Source organism: Heteronotia binoei, chromosome 15, assembly GCF_032191835.1.
Source record: "Heteronotia binoei isolate CCM8104 ecotype False Entrance Well chromosome 15, APGP_CSIRO_Hbin_v1, whole genome shotgun sequence".
Classification (NCBI taxonomy): domain Eukaryota; kingdom Metazoa; phylum Chordata; class Lepidosauria; order Squamata; family Gekkonidae; genus Heteronotia; species Heteronotia binoei.
The window spans coordinates 28,828,218-28,852,089 of NC_083237.1; the positions used below are offsets into that span (position 1 = coordinate 28,828,218).

At 45.0% G+C, this 23,872-nt stretch overlaps 1 protein-coding gene across 1 annotated transcript; it reads left to right on the top strand.

The window, feature by feature from the left end:
• The first annotated feature begins 743 nt into the window (after positions 1 to 743).
• Positions 744 to 18,005, top strand: LOC132583342 (excitatory amino acid transporter 2-like). The gene is made up of 11 exons (XM_060255005.1): positions 744 to 749; positions 894 to 1,060; positions 7,201 to 7,353; positions 8,417 to 8,667; positions 8,769 to 8,946; positions 10,022 to 10,148; positions 12,850 to 13,083; positions 14,406 to 14,600; positions 14,710 to 14,844; positions 16,599 to 16,833; positions 17,916 to 18,005. Exons 2-11 carry the CDS (start codon positions 928 to 930, stop codon positions 18,003 to 18,005), a joined length of 1,731 nt encoding a protein of 576 aa, XP_060110988.1. The 5' UTR covers positions 744 to 749; positions 894 to 927.
• Positions 18,006 to 23,872: the final 5,867 nt, after the last annotated feature.

A 23,872-nucleotide genomic window follows, 5' to 3' on the forward strand; every position in this document is an offset into this window, starting at 1 on the left:
CTCCTCTAGGAGAGCCAGATAGTGGTGTGGTGTAGTGGTGTAGTGGTTGTGTGTGGACTCTTATCTGGGAGAACCAGGTTTGATTCCTCACTCCTCTACATGCAACTTCTGGAGGGATCTTGGGTCAGTCATAAGTCTCTCAGTGCCTTTCTCTCAAAAGCAGTTCTCAAAAGAGCTCCCTCAGCCCCACCAACCAAACAAGGTGCCTGTTTGTGGGGAGGAGAGGGGAAAGGAGATTGTAAGCCGCCCAGAGACTCCTTTGAACAGTGAAGTGTGGGGTATAAATCCAATCTCTCTTCTTCTTCTTCTTCCTCCTCTTCCTCCTCCCCTGAGTATAAATAAAAGTTAGTACTCTTTTTCTGTTTCCCTCACAGATTTACTCAGAAGCTACTTGGGCTAAATCTGTCAAGTGGAGGGCTGGGATAAAGAACACACTGGTCATACTTTTCATCACACTACATCTGTTTTAAACATCATTTTTAAGACACCAACCTTCCCATATTTAGATTAACAAGTGGCAGGCCCTTTAAGAAACTATTTATTCCACAGGCTGCCAATAACTGACCTCATTTATCATTAATATGCAGAGCACTTTGAATTTTTAAAATATACTAAATATTATTTTTATTGTTATTTGGGGGGGAAGTATCTGGAACAAAGGATGTGAAGTTGGATCCTGCCAGCTTTTCCACTCAGCCGACTTGAATGGACAAAATCCAGGTGGCTAAGGGGCTGCAGCGAAAACTCAGGTGAGAGCAACTTTAACCACCAGTAAGGTGCAACCCATGGTTACCAAGCAGTCTTGCATCCCAGCACCTCCAGTATCAGCAGTGAAGAACAGGGCTTGTCTTTCTTCCAAATATAATTTTCCCCCATTTTTTCCTCTCCTCAAGCCAAAACCAAGAGACTCTGGGACTGGCCTCAGAAATGACCAACCATGTGGAGGTTATCATGGCAGATGGCCCTCCCAGCATTAGCCTGGAAGAGTTACCAAAACCTTGCCTGGATAAGTACTGTGGCTGGCTGATGAGAAATGCGCTGCTCACCCTGACTATACTCGGTAAGGCACAGTGCAACTTGCACACAAAATGGCGTCCTCCCCTCCATATTCTGCCTCACTTTCCTTTACAGCCTTCTAGGCAGAGATCGTACCCCTTCTATGGTTTGTATAGCATGTTGTCAATGTGAGCAAATGATAACAGGTCATGAGATAGTTGCGCAGACTGTTAGTGAGGCAACTGGCAGTGGTAACCCATGACTGAAATCTAGGCCCACAGGTCAGCTGCTTCTACTAATCAAATTATGTCCATAGCTATTCTCCTCACTATTAGTGCTTCCTGTTCCCTCGAGAAAGAAAACCTAAAATATACAAGTTATAGCCATATCCCTGCCTCATCCCTGCAGTCTGTGCAATTTATCCCAAATCAGCAATTTTGCCATTTTGGGATTTCAGCATTGGCAGCTGCAAGGAGGAGGAAGAGAGAGGATCCCATTAGCTTGTGGCCTTGTGTATTTATTAATTCATTCCCTGCTTCTCTCCATAGAGAGAAACCCAAAGTGGCCTATAATAGCATTATCCCCTCTTCCATTTTATGCCACAACAACCACTCTGTGGTTTGCTATTTCTCAGGTGGTATGGGCAAGCTCCTGCCCCTGGGATATAGATTCTGTTGGGCCTCAGAGCAAGCAGAGGGAAGCAACGTCATGCAATAATGTGTACCATTGTGATGCCATTTCTGGTATCCAGAAATAACACAACAACATTCTAGGAATTTGTACATCTCTATGGGGTTTTTTTTTTTTTTAAACCACATAGAGCACAGTGAATTCCTAGAGCATCATGACATCGCTTCTGGTACAAACCAGATGAGACGTTATGAGATCCACAATCATCATGTGACAATGTTTTCTGCCCCACAATGGCTTCCCCTGGTTGCCAGCAATGAGCAAGTAGGTTAGGTTGAGAGAATGAGTGACCCAAGGTCATTCATCAAGTTTCTGTGGTGGAGCAGGGATCTGGGTCTCCCAGATCCTATTCCAACAATCTAACCACTATATCATTTTGGGTCTCATTTGATCCATCAGCCAGTGTAGTTGCTGATCTGCTGTTCCACAGAACATGGAGTGAGCAACTCCCAAACACAGTTTTCTCCCCCTCACACTCAAATTTCTCCCCACACTTTAATCTCCTGCCCTGTGGTACAACAACGCACCCAGTTAGATAGGTCAAGTAGGATTGGTCACATAACTAATTTGCATGTGGTCTCAGTTAGTCAAGTTTATCAAATCTATCTGGAAATTTTATCACAGCCAGAACAAGACATTGCACTAAGTTGAAATTCAGCAAACTTTCAGAATACCACTTTGGTATCTTAAAACATTTTCAGGTTTCTGCTTTCAAGATTTGACTTTTAAGGATACTTCAAATAAATCTTATTGATGAACTGAAGGCGAAAACAATCTATGTCAGCTTGCCAAACACAATCCTTTTTACTCCTACATTAAATCCATCCACTGGCTAAAAGGTCATATTAGAATAATGTAAATCTGAAAATTGCAAACGAAGCTGGATGTAGGGGTGCCAGCTCAGGGTTGGGAAATTCCTGGAGATCTGAGGGTGAGGGGAGGGACTTCCACTGAGTATAATTTCTTTTTCACTGTAATTGACTGTGAGATTGTTGGGGGTTTTGGTAGAGAGGGTGAGAGATGCATCTCAGAAGGCAGATTAAGTTTAGATAGGGGTGTTTTTTTTTAGAAAAAGCCCAGCAGGGACTCATTTACAAATTAGGCCACACCCCCTGATGCCACCATTGTTTCACACAGGTCTTTTTTGCAGAAAAAGCTCAGCAGGAACTCATTTGCATATTAGGCCACACCCCTGACACCAAGCCAGCTGGAACTTCGTTCCTGTGTGTTCCTGCTCAAAAAAAGCCCTGAGTTGAAGTGGATTGCACTGCAAAAAGTTTGAGAATCACTGAATTTACTGGTTTATAGGAGAGGGTTTATTTTAGCCACCTTGTTATTCATAGCCAACCACTCCTTCTTGAATACAGTATTAAAGCTACAGGAAACATTCTCCCCTTTTGTGATTCTATGTCACAGAGTTGTTGTTATGAATATTAAATGAAAGTGGGGAGAACAGAGATGTACCCATTGAGGAGAAAAGTGGAGTATAAAGACCTGAATAAATAAAAATTACAGACTCTCAACTGCTCTCTAGGCAATGAGCATGCTCAGTCCTCACTGGGCCGGTGGGGCAGTCTTCTTTCATTAAAATGTATAAAGACATATTTTGATACATCTCTAGGGACCCTGAACCCTGATCTTGTCTGGAGGTGAATCAATTTTGCTCCCTTGTGATAAGAATTCAAGTATAACATTGACTAACACAGGGAACAAGCTTTGGGGCATGAGGAGTCATACATGCAAGAGAAATTATTTACCAATTCACCTGCAATACACAAGTGTTTCCCTGTCTTGGATTCTACAGGACTTCAGGGGCTTCAGCACTCCAGTTTCTCCAGATACCAGCCTCCTGCTATGACTATGTGCAGACTTAATACCCTGACTTGGATAGCCCAGGCTAGCCTGATCTCATCAGATCTCAGAAGCTAAACAGGGTTTGACCCTGACTAGTATTTGGCTTGGAAACCACCAAGGAATACCAGGGTTGTGATGCAGAAGCAGACAATGGCAAACCACCTCTGAGCATCTCTTGCCTTGAAAACCCTACAGGATCGCCATAAATCAGCCATGACTCAATGGCAAACAAAGAACAGCAATGGCTGAAAATAACTATCATAATACTACTAATAATGATCATGTGCTATTTACTTGAAAAGGTATAGATAGACTGACTGTGCACTTCTAAAAACTGTCTTCTCCACCATTTTGCTTTTGGTTCTGTCCCATAAGCCCCTTTCTCTTCTTCCTTGCAGGAAACAGACAGTTCAGTTAAAATTAACTATGCTGTTTCAAGCCAGACTCTCCCCAGAGAGGTCACTGGAAGCCAAGAACCCAGCCATGTTGCAGGGCAGTGGTTTGTGTGTGGGCGTGGGAGTCAGGCTGCTACACACATGGCTGGTTGCCCAGAACTGGAGATTAGATTAGGGGTTGTCGAGGGTTACTGCTCAGTCTTGTTTTAAAAAAGAGAAAGAAGCTCTCTCGGAAGGAAGGAAGGAAGGGAGGGAGGGAGGGAGGGAGGGAGGGAGGAAGAAATTACAGCAATTCTCCAGACTCTGGAGATTAGTTACCCTGGAGAAAATGGTTGCTTTGGAGGGTGGAATCTGTGGCATTATGCTCTGCTGATCTCCCTCTTGTCCTCAAACCCCACCCTCTTCAGGCTTCACCCCCAAATCTCCAGGAATTTCTCAACCTAGAGTTGACAACTCTACACAGAACTCAAAACTTTTGACTGCAGTTGGCCCCCACACCATATAGTTCTCTTTCTCTCAGTAGTTTATATATATTCCACATCCCTCCAATCCCCCAGTGACTGGCAAACCAGGAGACGGATGGGGGGAAGGGCCAGGATTTCATTAGTCTCTTATTGTTCCTCTGACGTCATTGCCTGGGAGAAAGAAAATTAAACATGGTCTAATCCCTCCCAACTGCTGTAGCTTCCCCACGGCCCTGCCTTGTGTCCACTGCCAGATCCTAATCAGCTTGAACAAGAGGGTCCAAAGAATCTATTCACGTGCTGGGAAAGGACAGATAGGATTAGGGGGTCACCTCTTGAGTTGCTGTAATAAGAGCAGCAACTCAAAACAGGAACCAAGGTGTTTTATGAATGGTTGTGGGGAGGGCAGTAATTTTGGGGATACCCTAGTCAGGAGAGAGTCATCAAATAGTTCTAGGTGAATATTAGTTATATTTGAGAATTGAAATCAGGTTACCCAAAAAAAATTTTTTAAGTATTAATATTAAGAAGAATGAAGATGTTTGAATGAAAACAGATCAAGGAGAAGGCTAGCCTGTTCCCCATCTTGTGCCCCCAATTGAAACTGAGGCATACACCCCTGCCACTGGGTTCTAATGTTAAAAAGGACATCTTATATAGATATACAAGATGTACAGCATATCTTAATTCAAGACCAGTAACACCTTAAAGGGCCAATAAAATTTTTGGAGTATAAGCTTTCAGAAGTCATATCTCCTGAAGGGAATTCCCACTCAATCCCCATATATCCCCATAAGGATGAGTGGAGAAGGGGCTTCAGCTTTCCCAACCATGTCTTTCCCCCAAACTACAACAGTCCAAGGGATGCAATACTGGCAAACCCTTGTGAATCCCAATGAACATGTTGGTGGTAGAAAGTGCTACCAAGTTCAGTTGACGTATGGTGACTCCATAAGGCAAGAGATGTCCAAAGTTGGTTTGCCATTTCCTTCCTCTGCATCTTCCTGGAAGTCCATGGACTTTTTTGGTAATCTCCCATCCAAATACTAAGTAGAGCCAATCCTGCTTAGCTCCAAGATCTGATGAGATCAGGCTAGCCTGGGCCATTCAGGGTAGGGCAGGGCAGGGCAGGAAAAATATTATTTGTCCTAGACAGTGGTGGACTGGGTCTAAAAATACTACTTGCCAGGGGACATAGGGGGGGTATGAGGCTATCATTTAATTTGTATAAGAAATAAAATTTAAAAAAAATACATAAGTGGAAAAAGGCACAATTAAAATTTTTGTGAAATAAATGTATATATATTTTAGTACTTACAGTGTACATATATTGTACATATTACTGGCAGTATACAGTAGATACTAAATGTAAATGCAGATTACATTTTCTCCCGGGGAGCTGATCTCTGCCAGCTGGAGATCAGTTGTAAAAGAGGGAGATCCCCAGGCCCCACCTGGAGGCTGGCAACCCTAAATACAATGTAAATTTTGGCTGCAATACATAATACTGGGACTTCTATTACATTTTCAAGCTACTAAAAGCATCATTAACATTTTTAACATATTGTCTAATGTTTAAGGGGGCCCACTTCATCAGGGGCCTTCCAGGGCCACCTGCCGTTGGGCAAACTGACATCCTGGCCCGTCCACCACTGGTCCTAGAATCAGATTTTTGAAAACCTGAGTTTCTAACATCTACATGCTTCTGGCTCACACTGTTGTGGAGGACAGAAGACACACCCTAGAATAGTGTTCAGGCCATGGAGGGAGCATCTAGATGATTTTGGCTCCCCTCCCTTCAGGTAATCCCCTGGTGCCCCACCTAGGGCTTCAAATTCACACCCCATTGCTCAAAATTCCCCACATGGGGCATCCCTAAAGTTCAGAATAAAAACAACTATATTTGCTTAAATTCTCTTATTTGCACAACTGATTCTGAATACATGTTTTGGTTTCCTTTGTAAAGAATTGGGGGATGTCCTTGCAAAATATGAACATAATTTTAATAAAGGGATCTTATGTCAGTTAATGCAAGAGGCATCAGGGGAGGGTTGCTCTTCTTGACCCCCTGCCCCCCCAAGGATGTTCTGTCTCTGCATCTTGCTCCAGTTGTGTATAGCCATGCCTGTTCTGGACCTTTTCCCAGTGGGGATTCAGGGGCATGAACCCCTGAGGCCTGGCTGCTCTCCAAGTAGGACATGACCTCTTTGCACTGATCCCATACTGGAAAGTTTGCACACTGAGTGAGTCATTTTGGTTAGTCTCTATCAAAGGTATTATATGGCTTTTCTTTAAGAATTGCTCTTTGGACCAGCATGGCTAGGCTGCCTGGAATCTTTTTACATTATTATTATTAGCAGATTTATTGGGGCATAATGGCAATACCTCACAAAGTAGAATTTTTGCCTACAAGACTCCACAGCTTAGAGGGAGAATTTATAACAGTGACCTTTGATACAAGAAAAGGAGTATTCCAAACCTCTCTTTGGATCTGTGAAATGTGGGAGAGACAAAGACATACATATTGGGTAGCAGATATTTGTATCCAGGGCTTTTTTTCTGGGGGAACGCAGCAGAACAGAGTTCTGGAACCTCTCAAAAAAAATTTCCAGAACTTCTAAAAAAAATGTTTAAAAGTTCATGACAGGCACACCCATGTGTTTCTCCTTCATTTCCCTCTTGAAAATTCCAGCACATCTTTTTCCAGAAAAAAAGCCCTGCTTGTATCAATAGTGGCTTCCTCTCCCACCTCAACTGCACCTTCAGATGACTTTTACTCTTTTTCCTCCCTCTTCTTTTAGGGGTGATTTTGGGCTCTGTGTTTGGCTGTCTCTTGAGGTTGCTCCCGCCACTGGATAGTGACCTGCTTATGTTGATTTCTTTTCCTGGTGACATCCTCATGAGGATGTTGAAAATGCTGATCTTGCCCCTCGTGATCTCCAGCCTAATTTCCGGTGAGAGCAAGCTGAGAGCAGCAGAGCACTGTTTTTTAAACTGATAATTTTGTATGGCCCGCAAATGACGTTATAAATATTCAAATGGCCCTTGGCAGAAAAAAGGTTCCCCACCCCTGCTCTAAGGTAAATACCACAAAGATTGGGGGACTTCCTAGAGCAGGGGTATTGAACTCATTTGTTATGAGGGCCGGATCTTGACCTTGTCGGGCCAGCCCATGTGTGTCATAAAATGTAATGCCAGGTAGGGGAGATATAAACTTTATAAAGGACACAGACAAACACACACACTCAGCCTAATCCACCTCACTGGCTTGTTGAGCCTCAGCCAACAGAAGGAAAAGAGGCTTGGCCCAGTAGCTCTGCTGTGCAATTGAGAGAGCCTGGTAAAGCTAGCTCTCCTTCCCCCACTTCCTCCCCAAGGGAGGAGCTTTGTTCTGTAGCTCCTGTGTGATTGAGCAAGCCTGGCAAAGCAAGTTGTGATGCAGATGGAAGCAAGAGAGGGAGAGGGAAGCAGATGACAGCCAGTTGCTCAGGGGCCTGATAGGAACCTTCCGGGGGCCTAATTCAGCCCCCAGGCTACATGTTTGACACCCCTGACCTAGAGTGTCATTCTACATGGTGATGTCTCCCTCACCATTTTTGACAGGTGAAGACCTGTTATATTGAGAAAATATTAGAAATTCCTTAAGTCTCTAGTAAATACTGTAAAGATTGGGGGAATTCCTAGAGCACCACTTGACATGGTGACATCTCCCTCCCCATTTTTGTTCCCACTGCCTCATCGAGCAGGGATTAATGACACAACTATGGGGATAGAAGGTTGTCCACCATAACAGTCAGACTGGCCACCCTACTTTGTGCTCTGCTTGTGAACTTTCTGCAGCCATCTGGCTAGACAGTGCTGGAAACAGGATGGTGGGTTTTATAAAGCATTAGTTTGATGAACAAAAGAACAAATTTTCTTATGAACAAAAATAATGGAGAAGGGAAGGGGTGGGAGTTAGGCAAAGCCTCTTTATCTGTTTTACCTCTATACTGCTATCACTCTTTTTGTTGACAGGTCTGGCTGGCCTAGATGCCAAATCCAGTGGCCGCATGGGCACTCGTGCCATGGTCTATTATATATCAACCACAGTCATGGCAGCTGTATTGGGGGTAATTCTCGTCTTGTCCATCCACCCTGGCAACCCAAAACTCAGGAAAACACCCATAGTGATGACCAAAAATGAAGAAGTCTCCAGTCTGGATGCTTTTCTGGACTTGATCCGAAATTTATTCCCTGAAAATCTAGTGCAGGCCTGTTTCCAGCAGGTAACACAACTCCATGGGTATCATGTGGGCCAGGGAGAGCTTAGCAATGGAGACTCTCTTGCCATAACTGTCTTCTACCCTCCCTTTTCTTTTGGGCCTAGATCCAAACTGTCTCCACAAAGGTCTCTGTACCGCCAGTGGTTGTGCGCAAGGAAAACATTAGCCAAATAGTCCGCACCAACGGTTCAGTGCTCAACGCTACCATCACGGAAGTGAACGTGGGCCCCAGCACTGTGACACAGAAGCAATTGGAATTCAAGGCTGGAATGAATGTTTTGGGTGAGCCTTAAGATAACTTGGTGATTCCTGACAGAAAGTAAACAGGTTGGCACAGGTAGGGAGACAGTTTCTGGCCTGTGTGGAAATCTGCTGTGGTCGAATGACTCCTCTAGTGCAATCCTAAACACATTTTCCTGGGAATAAGCCCTGCTGACTTGACCTGATTTTGAGTGGGCCTGTTTAGGATCACTCTCACTTATGACTGCCAACCTCCAGATGGTGGCTGGAGATCTCCTGGGATTACAACTGATCTCCAAGCAGCAGAGATCAGTTCATCTGGAGAAAATGGCCACTCTGGAAGACGGATTCTATGGCATTATACCCCACTGAAGTCCCCCCTTCCCCAAACCCTGCCTTCCTCAGGCTCAACCCCCCAAATCTCCAGGGGTTTCCTAACCTGGAGCTGGCAACCCTACTCTAACTATGCAGCAAATGACACCACATAAAGCCATTATAGTAACATTTTTCTGTGTCTTTTCCACTTAGGGATGCTGTTAGACTTGGGAGAGGGTGAGAGAAGTTATAGAACATAACTATTAACATGCCAGTTCAACAGTTTATTTCCTGTCTTTGTAACTGTCTTCTGTTTAGTAGCACACATTCCTGGGAATACTGTGGAAAAAATTGTTTCAAGGCAATTACATGAAACCACATTCCCAATATATAAAAGATTTTAAGGACTTTTTAAAAATGTTATTTCTCCAGACTCATTTTATTATTATTTTTAAGTAGGGAGTGGTTTCAAGAGTATAGCCAGGTTGGTCTACTGTAGAATAGCTTGATTCAAGTCTAGTAGCAACCGGATTTTGGGAGCCTAAATTTTCAAGAGTCAGAGCTCCCTTTCTCAGATATGACGTCACGTATCTGATTTAAGTGGGGGAATTATCCTTCAAGCTCAAGTTTTAAAATCAAAGTGATCTGAGATTTGAATTTTGAAAATTCACCCAATTACTAGAGACTTTTGTTTCACTTCAGCTTCTAGGATGGACAGAATAAAGAGTTATGTCTGAGAGGAGCTATGGCTCAGTAACAGAGCAGCTCTCTCCAGTTCTGCTTTCTCCCCTCATCCTAACAGGTCTGATTGGCTTCTTCATCGCCTTTGGGATCTGCATGGGAAAGATGGGGGAACAGGCAAAGCCCGTGGCCGATTTCTTCAATATTCTCAATGAGATCATCATGAAGCTGGTCTCTATGATCATGTGGTGAGTCTCCTGACCTGATGGAACTCTCTGCCAGATGACATCAGGGCCCTGAGGGCCCTTATGCAATTCTGCAGAGCCTTGAAGGCAGAGATGTTCCGACAGGCTTTTAGTTGAGGGCAGCAATGGTTGATTATCTGGCTGGCACCTTCCTTTTCCTATTCCTTCCCAGATGCTTTACAAGTTTTCTTCCCCCTCCCCCTGGTAGTCCAGGATATAGAAAAAAACCTTTAGGGTGCCATCTGAATGTCATGTATTTTATAATTTTAACTAAGTTATACATTGTTTTAATTATATACTATTATATGTCAGTGTATGCTGCACACTGCCCAAAGCCTGGCATGGGCTGTGATGGGTGATGATGATGATGATATGCAGCCCAAAGAGCAAAGTACCAGGGCTAAAGCTTGCCAAGATCTTCTCAGAGTTAGACCGTAGAGAAAAAGGCTAGAATGGTACACATCCTGAACTTCTTGACAGAAGGAAAATCTTATATTGACCACAATTCTGTCTGGATGCAAGAAGGAATGACCCCACCCCTTTTTATCTCTGATATTCATCAATTCCTTTGCAGTGGAAAACGATTTCAGTTTTAGATCAGAAATGCCAGCAAGGAACAGTAATAGTGGGGTGTTGTTGTTGTTTTTCATATCTAAGCATATTTTGTGATGACCAGTTTTCCCAAGGAATGGTGTGAGGGGCATTTTACAGGATTAGTTTCTCTTGAAGGAGAGAAAGTGTTGGAGACTTGAGATGTCTTTTGTAATAACTGCCTCTTTCCAAAGGTACCAGTTGAGCAGAAGGAAGCAGGTAGACATCCAAAGAACGCTCATGTCCAAAGGCACATCAGTCCCCCACAAGCAAAAGAAAATGTATTAGCTCCTCATACCACCACCTGCAAACTCTCAGCTCTGTCTCCATTACTGATTACATTTCAATTGCCAAATTATTCCTCTCTTGCCACCAGTTTTGTAGAATCTCAGCCTCTGTGCCAGCACAATAGGGAGTCGTATTCAATGCTTAGTGCCACCAGAAGTCATTCAACAAACATCTTCTATCCATTAGAAAAAGACCTTCTAATTAGGCCTTACCATCTTAGCCTGTACTGGTTAGCCTGGCAGGCATCCTTCCAGAATCTCCTGCAAGAATCCTCAGTGACTTACCTCATCTTGGGCCTTTATATGCCCTGTGCTTCCTGATCTCAAGAAACCTTCAGCGAGCTTTGCTGGAGATCAAGGACTTCTCTTTTGTAATGCCCCCCTTTGGCTGTAGATTCCCAGGTACTCACTCAGGCACCCGTTCTCAGGTCCATTCAGAAGAGACAAGCTGGCTCATTTATTTGCAAGGAGACAACTCCCACAGCCAACAACATACAAAACTGGAAAATGAAACAAAAGGTCCATCGTGACCCAATAGGACCAAACTAAATCACACAGATATATGAGGAAGAAAAGACTATTCCATTCCATACATGTATGCAGGGCTTTTTCTGAGCAGGAACACACAGAAACGCAGTTCCAGCTGGCTTTGTTTCAGGGTGTGTGTGTCAAGATCGACTAATAATGACTTAAGACTGGGGAATCATGGCCTAAGCAATAGGCCCTGTTAAAATCATAATGGATCCACTGCTGCTAATGTTTTACCTTAGTTGCTTCCCTTCCCCCCTTTTCTTATTTTGAATTGCAACTGGTGTGAAGGAACTAGTCGGCGCCTTCTCAGGGCCTTAGGTGGGAGGAAGCCTTGCATAACAATTCAAGGGCATTTGCTAGCTATCGCCTGAGAAAGTATCTAGTAGTTATGTGTGAATGTTTCCTCCTGTAAACCCCCCTTCATATGAATGTTTTTGAAGTGTATCTTAAAACCCATGTATCAATGTATTGGTTTCATTCTTAGCAAGCTAGAGGCTTGCGCCAGAGTACCGGTTATCAATAAATGTAGTCTTAGTACCAACTTTGGCTCATTCTTGAATCCGTCGACTTGACAGTGTGGCCTAATATGCAAATGAATGTCTGCTGGGCTTTTTCTACAAAATGCCCTATGTGGAACAATGGTGCCATCAGGGGGTGTGGCCTAATACGCAGATGAGTTCCTGCTGGGCTTTTTCAACCAAAAAAGCCCTGCGTGTGTGTGTGTGTATCTATATCTATATATACAAAATAAATATACCACATCCTTCATCAGAATGCTGGTGTTTCTTCATGACTTCCAGCACTGTGGTTGTGGCCTTCCTTCTGCAGCTGAGATCACAGCTTTCTTGAGAGCTTGCTGCCCATGTCCTGTCTAGCTTTCTTCTTTGTTCTCCCCACCATGAAGAGAAGCAAGGTTATGTTCTGTTCAATACTCCCTCTAAGCTGTGGAGTCTTGTGAGCAAAAATTCTACTTCATGAGCTACTGGCATTAAAGTTGTGAGCTATTGCATAAATCAGCTTGCATGGGGGCTATTTTTTCTGAGCTAAGACAAAAATGTGTGAGCCAGAGGCTAAAAAACTGAGCTAGCTCACACTAACTCAACCTACAGGAAACATTTGTCCTGTCTGCCATCATTTCCAGTTTGGGGACATTTGTTCTCTGGTGGCTACATGGTATTCAGCCTCTATCCTCACTGCTGATGTTCCACACACTTGTTCAAGAAAGAGGTCATCTGCTCACTTGGCAGCTACACACACTATTTGAAATGTTTGTCCCTTGCCCTTCCTTCCCCTAGGTACTCACCATTCGGCATTGCTTCACTGATCTGCGGCAAGATTGCAGCTATCAAGGACCTGGAGACAGTGGCCCGACAGCTGGGCATGTACATGGTGACTGTCATTGTGGGCTTGGTCATCCACGGTGCTCTGGTGCTGCCGCTCATCTTTTTTGTCATCACCCGTCAGAACCCCTTCATCTTCTACGCGGGAATCTTCCAGGCCTGGATCACTGCCCTTGGCACTGCTTCCAGGTACGGACAACTTTATTGTATTTTTCACTGGGCATGGTTGACATGGCAGTATTGGAGGTAAGGGCAAAACTGAGCTGACAAGCTCATAGACCTTATTTAGCTCACAAATGGGGTCCCTCTTTTTGGCAATTTTGGAGAATTCTATAAATTGGAGGAAAACATTAGCCACTATTTACCAGCAGTAGTTAATGTGCCTTCTGCTGCTCCTGAGCACCATTTCCCCCTCTAATGTTTTAAATAGAAGGTCACTAGAGTTAAAACAGAAAATATCTATCTTGCTTCTTTGCCTGTCTTTTTTTCTCTGCTAGGGTTAATGGCAGCTCTGGGGTGGGGGGTGTCATACAAACAGTGCCTGTGCTTATATAAAATAAGAAAACCTTCCTCAAGACAAAGAGTTGGTGCAATGGTTAGTGGAAAGTGGAAATGCTGCACAAAGAAATACCTATCAGGGGGATCCTGTTCAATGAGAACGTAGGACAACTCTTCTGGTTGGGCTAAGTCCTTGTCAGGCACATACCTGCTGAGTCATTCTTTCCCTCCTCCAGGGCTCATTTTGTAGCAGGAGCTCCTTTGCATATTAGGCCACACCTCCATGATATAGCCAATCCTCAAAGAGAAGAAGAAGAAGAAGAAGAAGAAGAAGAAGAAGAAGAAGAAGAAGAAGAAGAAGAAGAAGAAGAAGAAGAAGAAGAAGAAGAAGATGATGATGATATTGGATTTATATCCCGCCCTCCACTCCAAAGAGTCTCAGAGCGGCTCACAATCTCCTTTACCTTTCTCCCCCACAACAGACACCCTGTGAGGTGGGTGGGGCTGGAGAGGGCTCTCACAGCAGCTGTCCTTTCAAGGACAACCTCTGCCAGAGCTACGGCTGACCCAAGGCCATTCCAGCAGGTGCAAGTGGAGGAGTGGGGAATCAAACCCGGTTCTCCCAGATAAGAGTCCGCACACTTAACCACTACACCAAACTGGCTCTATTACAGAGCTTACAGTAGCTCTGTAATAGAAACCCTGTAAGCTGTTGGAGGATTGGCTACATCAGGGGGTGTTGCCTAATATGCAAAGGAGCTCCTGCTAGAAAATGAGCCCTGCCCTCCTCCATTCCCCCTCTTCCTCCCACAGCATTGTGGAACTGAAACTGACTCAAAAGAGGTGCCAGACAATATAAAAAGAGAATGACCTTCCCACCCACCCACCCCCGAATGCAGCTAATTCTTTTGGAATGGTATTAAAGTGACTTACAAAGACTGTATTAAAGAACCAGGTGATTTAATAACACCCTCCCCTTTTTTTTCCTCCCTGCTCCTGCCACATCACTCAAGTGCTGGTACGCTGCCTGTCACATTCCGCTGCCTTGAAGAGAACCTGAAAATCGACAAGCGAGTGACGCGCTTTGTGCTGCCCATTGGCGCAACTATCAACATGGATGGCACTGCCCTCTATGAGGCTGTGGCTGCCATCTTTATTGCCCAGATGAATAGTGTAATCTTAGACAGTGGACAGATTGCGACAGTCAGGTGAGACCTTGAATTTCTAGGAAAGCCCCTTTACCTGGAGTCAGATATAGTGAACCCCAGTGAAGGATAAAAGCCCCTAATAACATTTTTTCTCTCTCAATTCTTGCAGCCTGACAGCCACATTGGCCAGTGTTGGGGCAGCCAGTATACCCAGTGCAGGGTTAGTCACCATGTTGCTAATCCTGACTGCTGTGGGGCTTCCTACTCAGGATATCAGTCTCCTTATTGCCGTCGACTGGCTACTGTGAGTGTCACCAAGGACAGGAATAAAAAAGCCTGGTCTGGGAAGAGGGAGGTGGGATTTGGGCAGAATGTGATGGTTTTTTCCACCATATGTGTTTATTTGTCTGTTTTGTCCCTCTTTTTCTAATCTTTCTTCATATAAATGTCTAAGCAGTTGGCATCAGTATTCCCCCTAAGCTGAGTTAGTGTGAGCTAGCTCACAGATTTTTAGCCTCCAGCTCTTTTTTTTTTGTCTTAGCTCTGGAAGGATGACCCCAGAACACAATAATTTATGCAGTAGCTCACAACTTTACTGCCAGTAGCTCAAAAAGCAGAATTTTTGCTCACAAGGCTCTACAGCTTAAAGGAAACATAAGTTGGCATAGTTTTTCAAGAAATAGGGGAATTTCAGTAATGAAACAGCATGATCATAGAGTGCCCAATTTAAAAGTTTACTAAAGTGAATTTTAAAAAATAGCTTCCTGAAGACAGCTAAAGATGGACATTGATGGAATTTTTTGAAGAGAGAATGCTTCACCGAAGGGGCTACCACTGAAAAGATCCTTTTTTGTATCTGTGTTAATTGCACTTACTGTAAAAGTGCTATGGGATAGGGCCACCTCTAGGGGCTTGAATGGAGAGGAAGAAGAGATAATGAAAGTTTCATTTTGTTAATTAAATATGGATTCAGGTGTCTTTTCTGGTAGCTGTTTAGAAATACATGGCAGCCCACTTATTTATTTCCTGCTTTTCTACTCCATGCCAAGATATCATGCAATGGTTACGAGTGCACCCATGTATTTGTTAATATGGCTTCCGTGTCTGTCTGTCCATCTGTCCGTCCATCCATCCACGTACTGAATGTCTTACAAGACCTACAGGATAGGAATGGTTATATATCTATCAGTTTTCACTACCAGAATTTAAATATTTTCTTTCGTGTGCTGAAAGATAAGTGGTTGGACCTAGCCAGCTTCTTTGCTCAGTCTTTACCGACTCCTTTCTTAGTACATCTCCCATTCCACAAGGTTTTTGCACATGCATAGCCTTTTTAGGTGGTCAGAGTAGACCCCTTCCTTCCTTTTTGACTTGCAGAAAAGCAGGTTGGGTTTCACCTATCAGATAGAATCCTACCAGCATTTCTACTGGAGAATGACTGGAAGGCCCCCTTTTGGCCACTGAGAAGGCTATGCCAAGGAGGATTCTGGGATATTCAAGTATAAAAGCCATGGGGAACAGGGGTTGCAGTGAGGAGGGGAACTGCGCAAGATCAAATGGGAAAGCTGGTGGGATTCAATCCAAAGATTTTTATCTATAAAATAACCAGACTTTTTGTGGAGGTGCATCAGGTTGACAGGGAAAGTAAAAACACTGCTGTTAGAACCAATCTGAAGTCATGTTGTGAATAACCATTAACTAGAACACAAAGAGAAAAGAACTTAAGACCCACATTAGCACACATTTCTAAAGGCATGTTGACATTATTTAAATTCTCTGTATCTCACCACTTGAAAATAACACACATGTGTAGAACGATCTCACTGAAAAGTATTCATCTGAGGAGACATCTGTGTTGTTTTGATTGCAATGGATTGTTCACACATCCAAGTTTCAGCCTAACAAAATTCCCTGTTTCTAGGGGTCTGTCAAAATTCACTAGGGGCACGAATTGCAACCACAAAGACAAATGATTAAGCTGCAGTGGGGGAGAGGGAGTTGGGGGGTTTTTACCACATAATTTTTACTGCATTCCCATTTTCCTCTTCTCCTTCAAAGGGACCGCATGAGGACCTCCATCAACGTGGTGGGTGACTCCTTTGGTGCTGGCATAATCTATCACCTCTCACGGAAAGAGTTGGCCATCCTTGATGCCCGGTCTGAGGGTCACGAGCCGGACTCTACTGCCCTCAAACTGCAGGCTGTGGGCAATCACCAGGGCCCACTGGAAGGTTCAATTGGCTCAGGGTATACAGCCCTGCCCAGCCAGGAGGAGGAGGAGGAAGAAGAAGAGGTGAGGAAGCATAATCTTATGATGAATTACCAAAACATCTAGGACACACTCACAACTGCTGAGCTAGGGATGCCAGCCTGGAGATTTGATTGGCTTACAGATTTTTTTAAAATGTTACTTCAGCAGCAGCTGCCACCACCGCACAATGATCTTCATTGTGTGACTGAAAGTAAGCTGTGGCAGCCATTTCATGGCTGGCTCCACCTCCTGCAGCAGCCATTTTGTGACAGTGCCCACTGTGCTGTGTCAGAATTCCAAAGGTGTCTGCAGGCTCAAAAATGTTGAGAACTCCTGCTCTAGAGAGTTGCCAACTCTCTTCCTGTAAGAGCCTGTGTCAAGGGAAGTCTTTGGAATCCTTCTTTGCCCACCAGGGGATTTACAGATGGGACTTTAGACACAACCCAACATAAGTAAATTTAATTTTGGGCTGTATCAACAGAAGTATAGTGTCCAGATCACGTGATATGATGGTATTACTTTACTCTGCTCTGGTAAGACCTCACCTGGAGTACTCACCTGAAGTACTGTTTTGGGCACCACATTTTAAGAAGGATATAGACAAGCTGGAACGGGTCCAAAAGAGGGCGACGAAGATGGTGAGGGGTCAGGAGACCAAGTTCTATGAGGAAAGGTTGAAGGAGTTGGGGATGTTTAGCCTGGAGAGGAGGCGGCTGAGAGGTGATATGATCACCATCTTCAGGTACTTGAAGGGCTGTCATAGAGGATGGTATGGAATTGTTTTCTGTGGCCCCAGAAGGTAGGACCAGAACCAATGAGTTGAAATTAAATCAGAAGAATTTCCAGCTCAACATTAGGAAGAACTTCCTGACCATTAGAGCAATTCCTCAGTGGAACAGGCTTCCTCGGGAGGTGGTGGGCTCTCCTTCCTTGGAGGTTTTTAAACAGAGGCTAGATGGCCATCTGACAGCAATGAAAATCCTGTGAATTTTGGGGGAGGTGTTTGTGAGTTTCCTGCATTGTGCAGGGGGTTGGACTAAATGACCCTAGAGGTCCCTTCCAACTCTATGATTCTGTGATTCTAAGCCTTGGTGATAATGCCCTCCCCCCATTTCTCCTTCTAGCCACCAGAGAAAATAGATGCAGCATCACAATACAGTGAGAAAGATGAAGGGGGACCTGCAGATGATGAAGAGAATGAAGAGAAGGAATAAATACTTTTCCTGCCTGAGTTCCGCCCTGCTAGCTGCTGCTGGCCTCAGCAAGACAGAGGGGTGGGAGAAAACATACTGATTTATTATCTTTGTTCAATTGGCATACACCCAGAGAGTGCAGCCCTTAAGCAATGGGTGAAATAGTGCGAACATCTCCTCTTCCCCAGGGATGCCTCTGCTCACTGCCTTTTATGTGTATGTGTGAGAGAGAAAAGTGCATTTGGGGGCGACATACCTTTCATATGGTAGAGGGGTGTCTCTCTTTCACCAGTCTCTCTTACGCCCTCAGAAAGTTATTCAGGTTATCACTGAGGATCTCAAACACAGGATGCCATCTCATCATCTTGGGGCGGGGGGGGGGGGGGGAGGAATGATCCTTGCTTTGTTTTTTTAAAAAATGATGTCTGCCATTATTGCTACAGAGCACAGTTGTTCAATTGTCTGGCACTTAACCCAGTCTAAACACCAGCTGATCATAGGCCTCTGCTTCTTCTTTAGAGGGAGACACCTAAGTATCAGCACAGTGTGTGGGGGTGGGGCTGTTAATCTTTGTGTACAGGTAAGGCTTTCTTTTGCATATCAGGCCACACTCCCTGACATCAAGCCAGCAGGAACTCTATCTGCATTCCTGTGTGTTCCTGCTGGAAAGAAAAAGCCCAGTGTACAGGATGCAGTCACCTGGGAAAGTGACACTATAAAAACAGCAGTCCAGGGAATTGAAGAGGAGCTAAAGTCTCCCAGCCATTTGGAAGGCTGCAAGAGCCATCCTCAGGCCAAGCTGTCTTTTTGTCCATCAGAACAAACTTTTGAGTCCAGCAGTGCCTTTAAGACCAACAAAGTTTTATTTGATTTATTTATTCATTCAAGGTATAAGTGGTTGAGCATACACAAAAGCTTATACCTAGAATGAGATCTTGTTGGTCTTAAAGGTGCCCCTTCACTCAAACTTTGTTCTCCCACTTCAGACCAATATGGTGACCCCACCTGAATCTATCTTTTTGCCTGTCAGTCATCAAAAGTTCTCACCAAGGCTGCATTTAGAGGCAGGCAAGCCAGGTGATTGCCTGGGACAGTCCATTTATGGGGTGAGGGACTTGGGGAAGGGAACTCTCACAAGATATATTCCCAAACTGAACAAAGGGGAAGGGTCTGGACCATTTTGGTCCAGCTGGCTCAGGTCTCCCCACCTCCAACATTCCTTTTATATGCTGCCTTCAGCCTTTTCAGATTGGAACCCTCCTTTAAGCCCAGCTGCCTACATGACACCCCCCTTCTATTTTTTACAAACTGTACCTGCTTTTGTCTTCCCTCTCCTTTCCCATCTCTCTCCATGCTACCCCCATCTTTCTCTTTTGTTTTTTGGGGGGAGGGGAGAAACCTGGATGGATTCAGTCAGTTTTTCCACTGATGAAAAAGGGAGAACAGTTATGCTGGGGCTCCTGAGATCTCCATGGATACAAGTCATGTGGGATGGGGGCTGTAGGAAGGAGGGGAAGACAGAGGGAGAAAGTTGGCTGGATCCACCCCAGTATTTGTGCCTGGCTTGCAACCCACTCCAGGTTAGCTTATGATCCAAATTTGGGTCCCAGCCCACCAGCTGAAGGACAACGATCTAACCAACAGATCATAGTTACTTCTTTTATCGGGCACCCCTCCTCCTATTTTCCAGATCCCAGCACAGGGGTGGCAAAACTGTGGCTTGGGAGCCACATGTGGCTCTTTCACATATATTGTGTGGCTCTCAAAGCCCCACCACCACCCTGTCAGCTGGCTGGAGAAGGCATTTTTCTCTTTAAATCACTTATCCAAACCAAGCCAGCAAACATTTTGGATAGTGCATTTAAACTTAAATTTGCTTTCTTTCCACCTCTCCCTCCCTTCTCCATCTATTTTCCTTCCATCCATCCCTCCTTCCTTGTAGCTCTCAAACATCTGACGTTTATTCTATGTGGCTCTTTCATTAAGCAAGTTTGGCCACCCCTGTTCTAGCATATTTAACTGGTTTATTGAATCTATAAACTTGTACCCCTCTGTCCATTCATTCAGTCTCTGTCTCCATCCAGGTGCTCCTTTTTATCAATCCATCCAGCGTGTCATCTGCAGAGACAAACCATGAACTCCCACCATGCAGGGAGGCAGGCCTTGACTTCCCCCCTCTCTTATCAGTAATATGGAGATAATGTTTCTGGTCAATATTTCAGGGTGATTGTAAGCAATATGGAACAAAATGTATATGAAATGCTTCGAGCACTTTGTAAAAAAAAAAAGTATTATATAAATACTAAGTATTATTATTAAATTCCAGCAATCCATTTGTCTGCACAAAGCCATCCAGTTTTAGCATCTCAGAACAGAACTCTGGTGGGATCCCCTCTAATCCAGACTCATCTGGTCCCACAACAGGATTCTTTATGGATACAGTCGTATCACAGACAGGTGTCTATTCAATCTTCTCTTCAATCCTTCCAGGAGACTACTCTCCATATCCTCCCTGGGCCCTGCGTTACATTTCCAAAACTGCTGTTACAGTTCAGACATGTGTACATCTTTGCAGTGCTTTCAGGCATTCATTCCCCTTGCAAATCTGATTTCCAGACTGGCCAACAGCCCCTAAGTACACCTCCTATTTGGGGGGGAAACTCTAAATATTCTGTGAGTGGCCTGCTGTATTATTTTGGTCTATGGGTGACTTCAAACCTGAGTGCCTCTTACTTAGCCTGTTTTGCTGCATAGCTAATTGGGATTTAATTAAGGACTTTTGCTAATTCCAGGCAGATCAAAAACCCAGCTCAAAAGTCTTGCCAGCAGCTGATGCAAGACCTTAGATCTGAGCGGTGTTCCCTCTAAGCTGAGTTAGCATGAGCTAACTCACAGATTTTTGGCCTCCAGCTCACATATTTTTGCCTTAGCTCAGGAAAAATGGCCCCAGAGCACAATAATTTATGCAGTAGCTCATAATTTTAATGCCATTCGTTCACAACTTTAATGCCAGTAGCTCACAAAGTAGAATTTTTGCTCACAAGACTGCAGCTTAGAGGGAACATTGGATCTGAGCTATCCAGCAGCCCAGACCTAGTAAAGTTATTCTGGTGAGTTTGCAAACAAGGCCCTGCTCTTAAACCCTGCGGTGGTGCGAAGTGCCATCACATGGAAGCTGGTTTATGGAGACCCCAGAGCTAAACCTCAACAATTCCAAAGCATTTTGCCAGCATCCCTGGATTTCTGCCTATCAGCCAGGAGCCTGCCTTCAGTTGCTATGTAAAGTTACTTTAGTGATCATCCACAAGCAATAGGCAAGCAATCCACACCTCTTGGGCTTCCTCGCTTTTCGTGCTGGGAATGACTACCCCTGCCACCTTTGCAGAGAATATGAACGCTGCTGAATTTGACAAAAGTCAATCAAGCTACCCATTTTTGTCTACCTTCTCAATCCATTTACTACCCCTAACTACTTCTTTATTTTAGGGAGATCTCTCTTTCCTCCTAACTGAATTGACCATTGCTGAAACAGTGGCAGGAGGGTTTGCAGGAGGAGACTACGGTAGTCATTCCAAAGCAATGCTATGGGAAATGCAGTCTTGACACCTCCCCATCTCCTGACATTCCATCTGTACATCTCACTACAACAAGGAAGTCCTTCCCCGGGCTTGTTCAGGGAAGGATCAAAAACAGCTTCCTGCACATTTGAGCAAAGGCCATATTTACCCCAAATGTAAGGTGATCTCCCTTTAACAAACTTATACACAGATCTTTTCTAAAAAGTGCTGGATGTCACTGTAAAAAAGGTAAAGGTAGTCCCCTGTGCAAGGACCAGTCGTTTCCGACTCGGGTGATGTTGCTTTCACAACGTTTTCACGGCAGACTTTTTGCGGGGTGGTTCGCCATCTACACTTTCATCTACAGTCATCTACACTCCCCGCCCCCCCCCCCCAGCAAGCTGGATGCCACTGTAACTCATATGTAAATGTAAGGCAGCCCCTCCCACTTTCCTTGAGAAGAAAAAAACCGGTTGCCCTTCCTTTCAGGTCAACAGGGTTATGAAGCTAAGACGCTTGCCTGGGGCTGAGTGATCCAGCAGCTCAGCGTTTCCCATCCTAGCTGCTCTCCAAGGTTTTGAAGCACCTTCGTTGCTTGGCCCCTGCTAGAAGGGATCCTTTAACTGGCCAGGCCAGGCCATGGACTTCCTGCCAATTGTGGGCCGTGCTCAATGGTATAGGCCGGAGCACCCCGAAAATGGCTCGCCTGGGGAAAGGAGGGAGAGATCCAGAGTCGGACTGCAGAGACGTGGGGGGGGGGGGAGGGGGGAAGCGACTCCGTCTGTCGGGCTTAAGCAGCAGAAAGCCAGGAATTTAATCAATGTCTGGGGAGAGGCAGGAGGGCAATGACGCAAAAGGCCGCTTCCCCAGGATGGATTCAAGCCGTCGTCGGCGTAATCCTGCTGCACAGCGGCTGGTGACCGGTGATCCCAGCGGCGAGGCCGAGCCGGATTGCATGTGAGGCTCCCCGGGGGCGCATTATGCAATTCGTGCAAGCAAAGGCGAAGCCCTTGCAAAGCGTTCCTTTCGCCAGCGATGAACGAGGAGAACGTTTAGCATGGCCTGAACTCTCCCTCCCTCCCTCCTCGCCGCAAGGGCGTCCAGCCTCCAGCGGTTTCTTCTTCTGGACTCGCCCCCTGGGGCGGCTTGAACGGCATCTGCGACCCCACATCGCCATCTGCTGCTAGTTCGGGACATGACATGCACTCTTAGCGGATCGCAATTTTACTTCTGGACAGGATCGATTTCAAACCTAACAACCCACCCCCGCATTTTGCAATTTATGCTAACGCTGCTGTCATGTCTCTGTGTGTTCCTACTCAGTCATGCACACCGGTATCCTTTCTGTGCATCCACTCAAAGGCATGATCTACCCTTCCCTCAGTCTGAACAGATGAACCCAGAGATCTGAGCGTTCTTTAAGCAGACAATGAGACACATTTAACCATAATTTTATTAAATATGAAGCCTAGAGCGGTATTCGATCCTGAACCATGGTCTCCAAAGTAGCCAGGGATCCTATTCATATTTATCTGGAAGGAAGATGGTTCAGGTAGTAGCCGGATCCAGGTTGACTCAGCCTTCCATCCTTCTGAGGTTGGTAAAATGAGCACCCAGCTTGCTGGGGGGAAAGTGTAGATGACTGGGGAAGGCAATGGCAAACCACCCCATAAAAAAAGTCTACTGTGAAAACATTGTGATACAACGTCACCCCAGAGTCGGAAACGACTGGTGCTTGCACAGGGGACTACTTTTACCTTTTTAAACATGTACAAGTGGTGATGGTGGAAAATGCCATCAAGTCACAGCTGACTCATGGTGACCCTGTAGGGCTTTCAAAGCAAGAGACGTTCAGAGGTCGTTTGCCATTGCTTGCCTCACATCATGACCCTGGTATTCCTTGGAGGTCTCCCATCCAAATACTAGCCAGGGCTGACACTGCTTAGACTCTAGGATCTGAGAAGATGGGCTAGCCTAGGCTATCCAGGTCAGTTCAAATGTGTATAGGAGAACAGCTGGCACCCCCTAAAGGGGAGAAGATTAAAACAGGAAGAACTTGATCCAGACCAGTGGGTTTTCAAACTATGCAGGATGCCTCAGACAGAGGGGTGGCTCTCCCCAACAGGACAGGCTAGACAGCTGCCGGAGGAAGGGGGGGGGGAGGAAATATAAAGGCATCCCTGAGCCTGCTTCAGCGAGGAGGGCGGGATACAAATTAAAGTTTATTATTATTATTATTATTATTATTATTATTATTATTATTATTATACGCAGGGGTGGCCCACGGTAGCTCTCCAGATGTTTTTTGCCTACAACTCCCATCAGCCCCAG

What these genes read in the sequence shown, in the direction of transcription:
- LOC132583342 (XM_060255005.1), top strand. Translation starts at nt 928, where the DNA reads ATGACCAACCATGTGGAGGTTATCATGGCAGATGGCCCTCCCAGCATT. An exon ending in GATCTCCAGCCTAATTTCCG is followed by an intron (nt 7,354 to 8,416) that starts GTGAGAGCAAGC and finishes TTTTGTTGACAG; the next exon opens with GTCTGGCTGGCCTAGATGCC. An exon ending in TGCAGGCCTGTTTCCAGCAG is followed by an intron (nt 8,668 to 8,768) that starts GTAACACAACTC and finishes TTTTGGGCCTAG; the next exon opens with ATCCAAACTGTCTCCACAAA.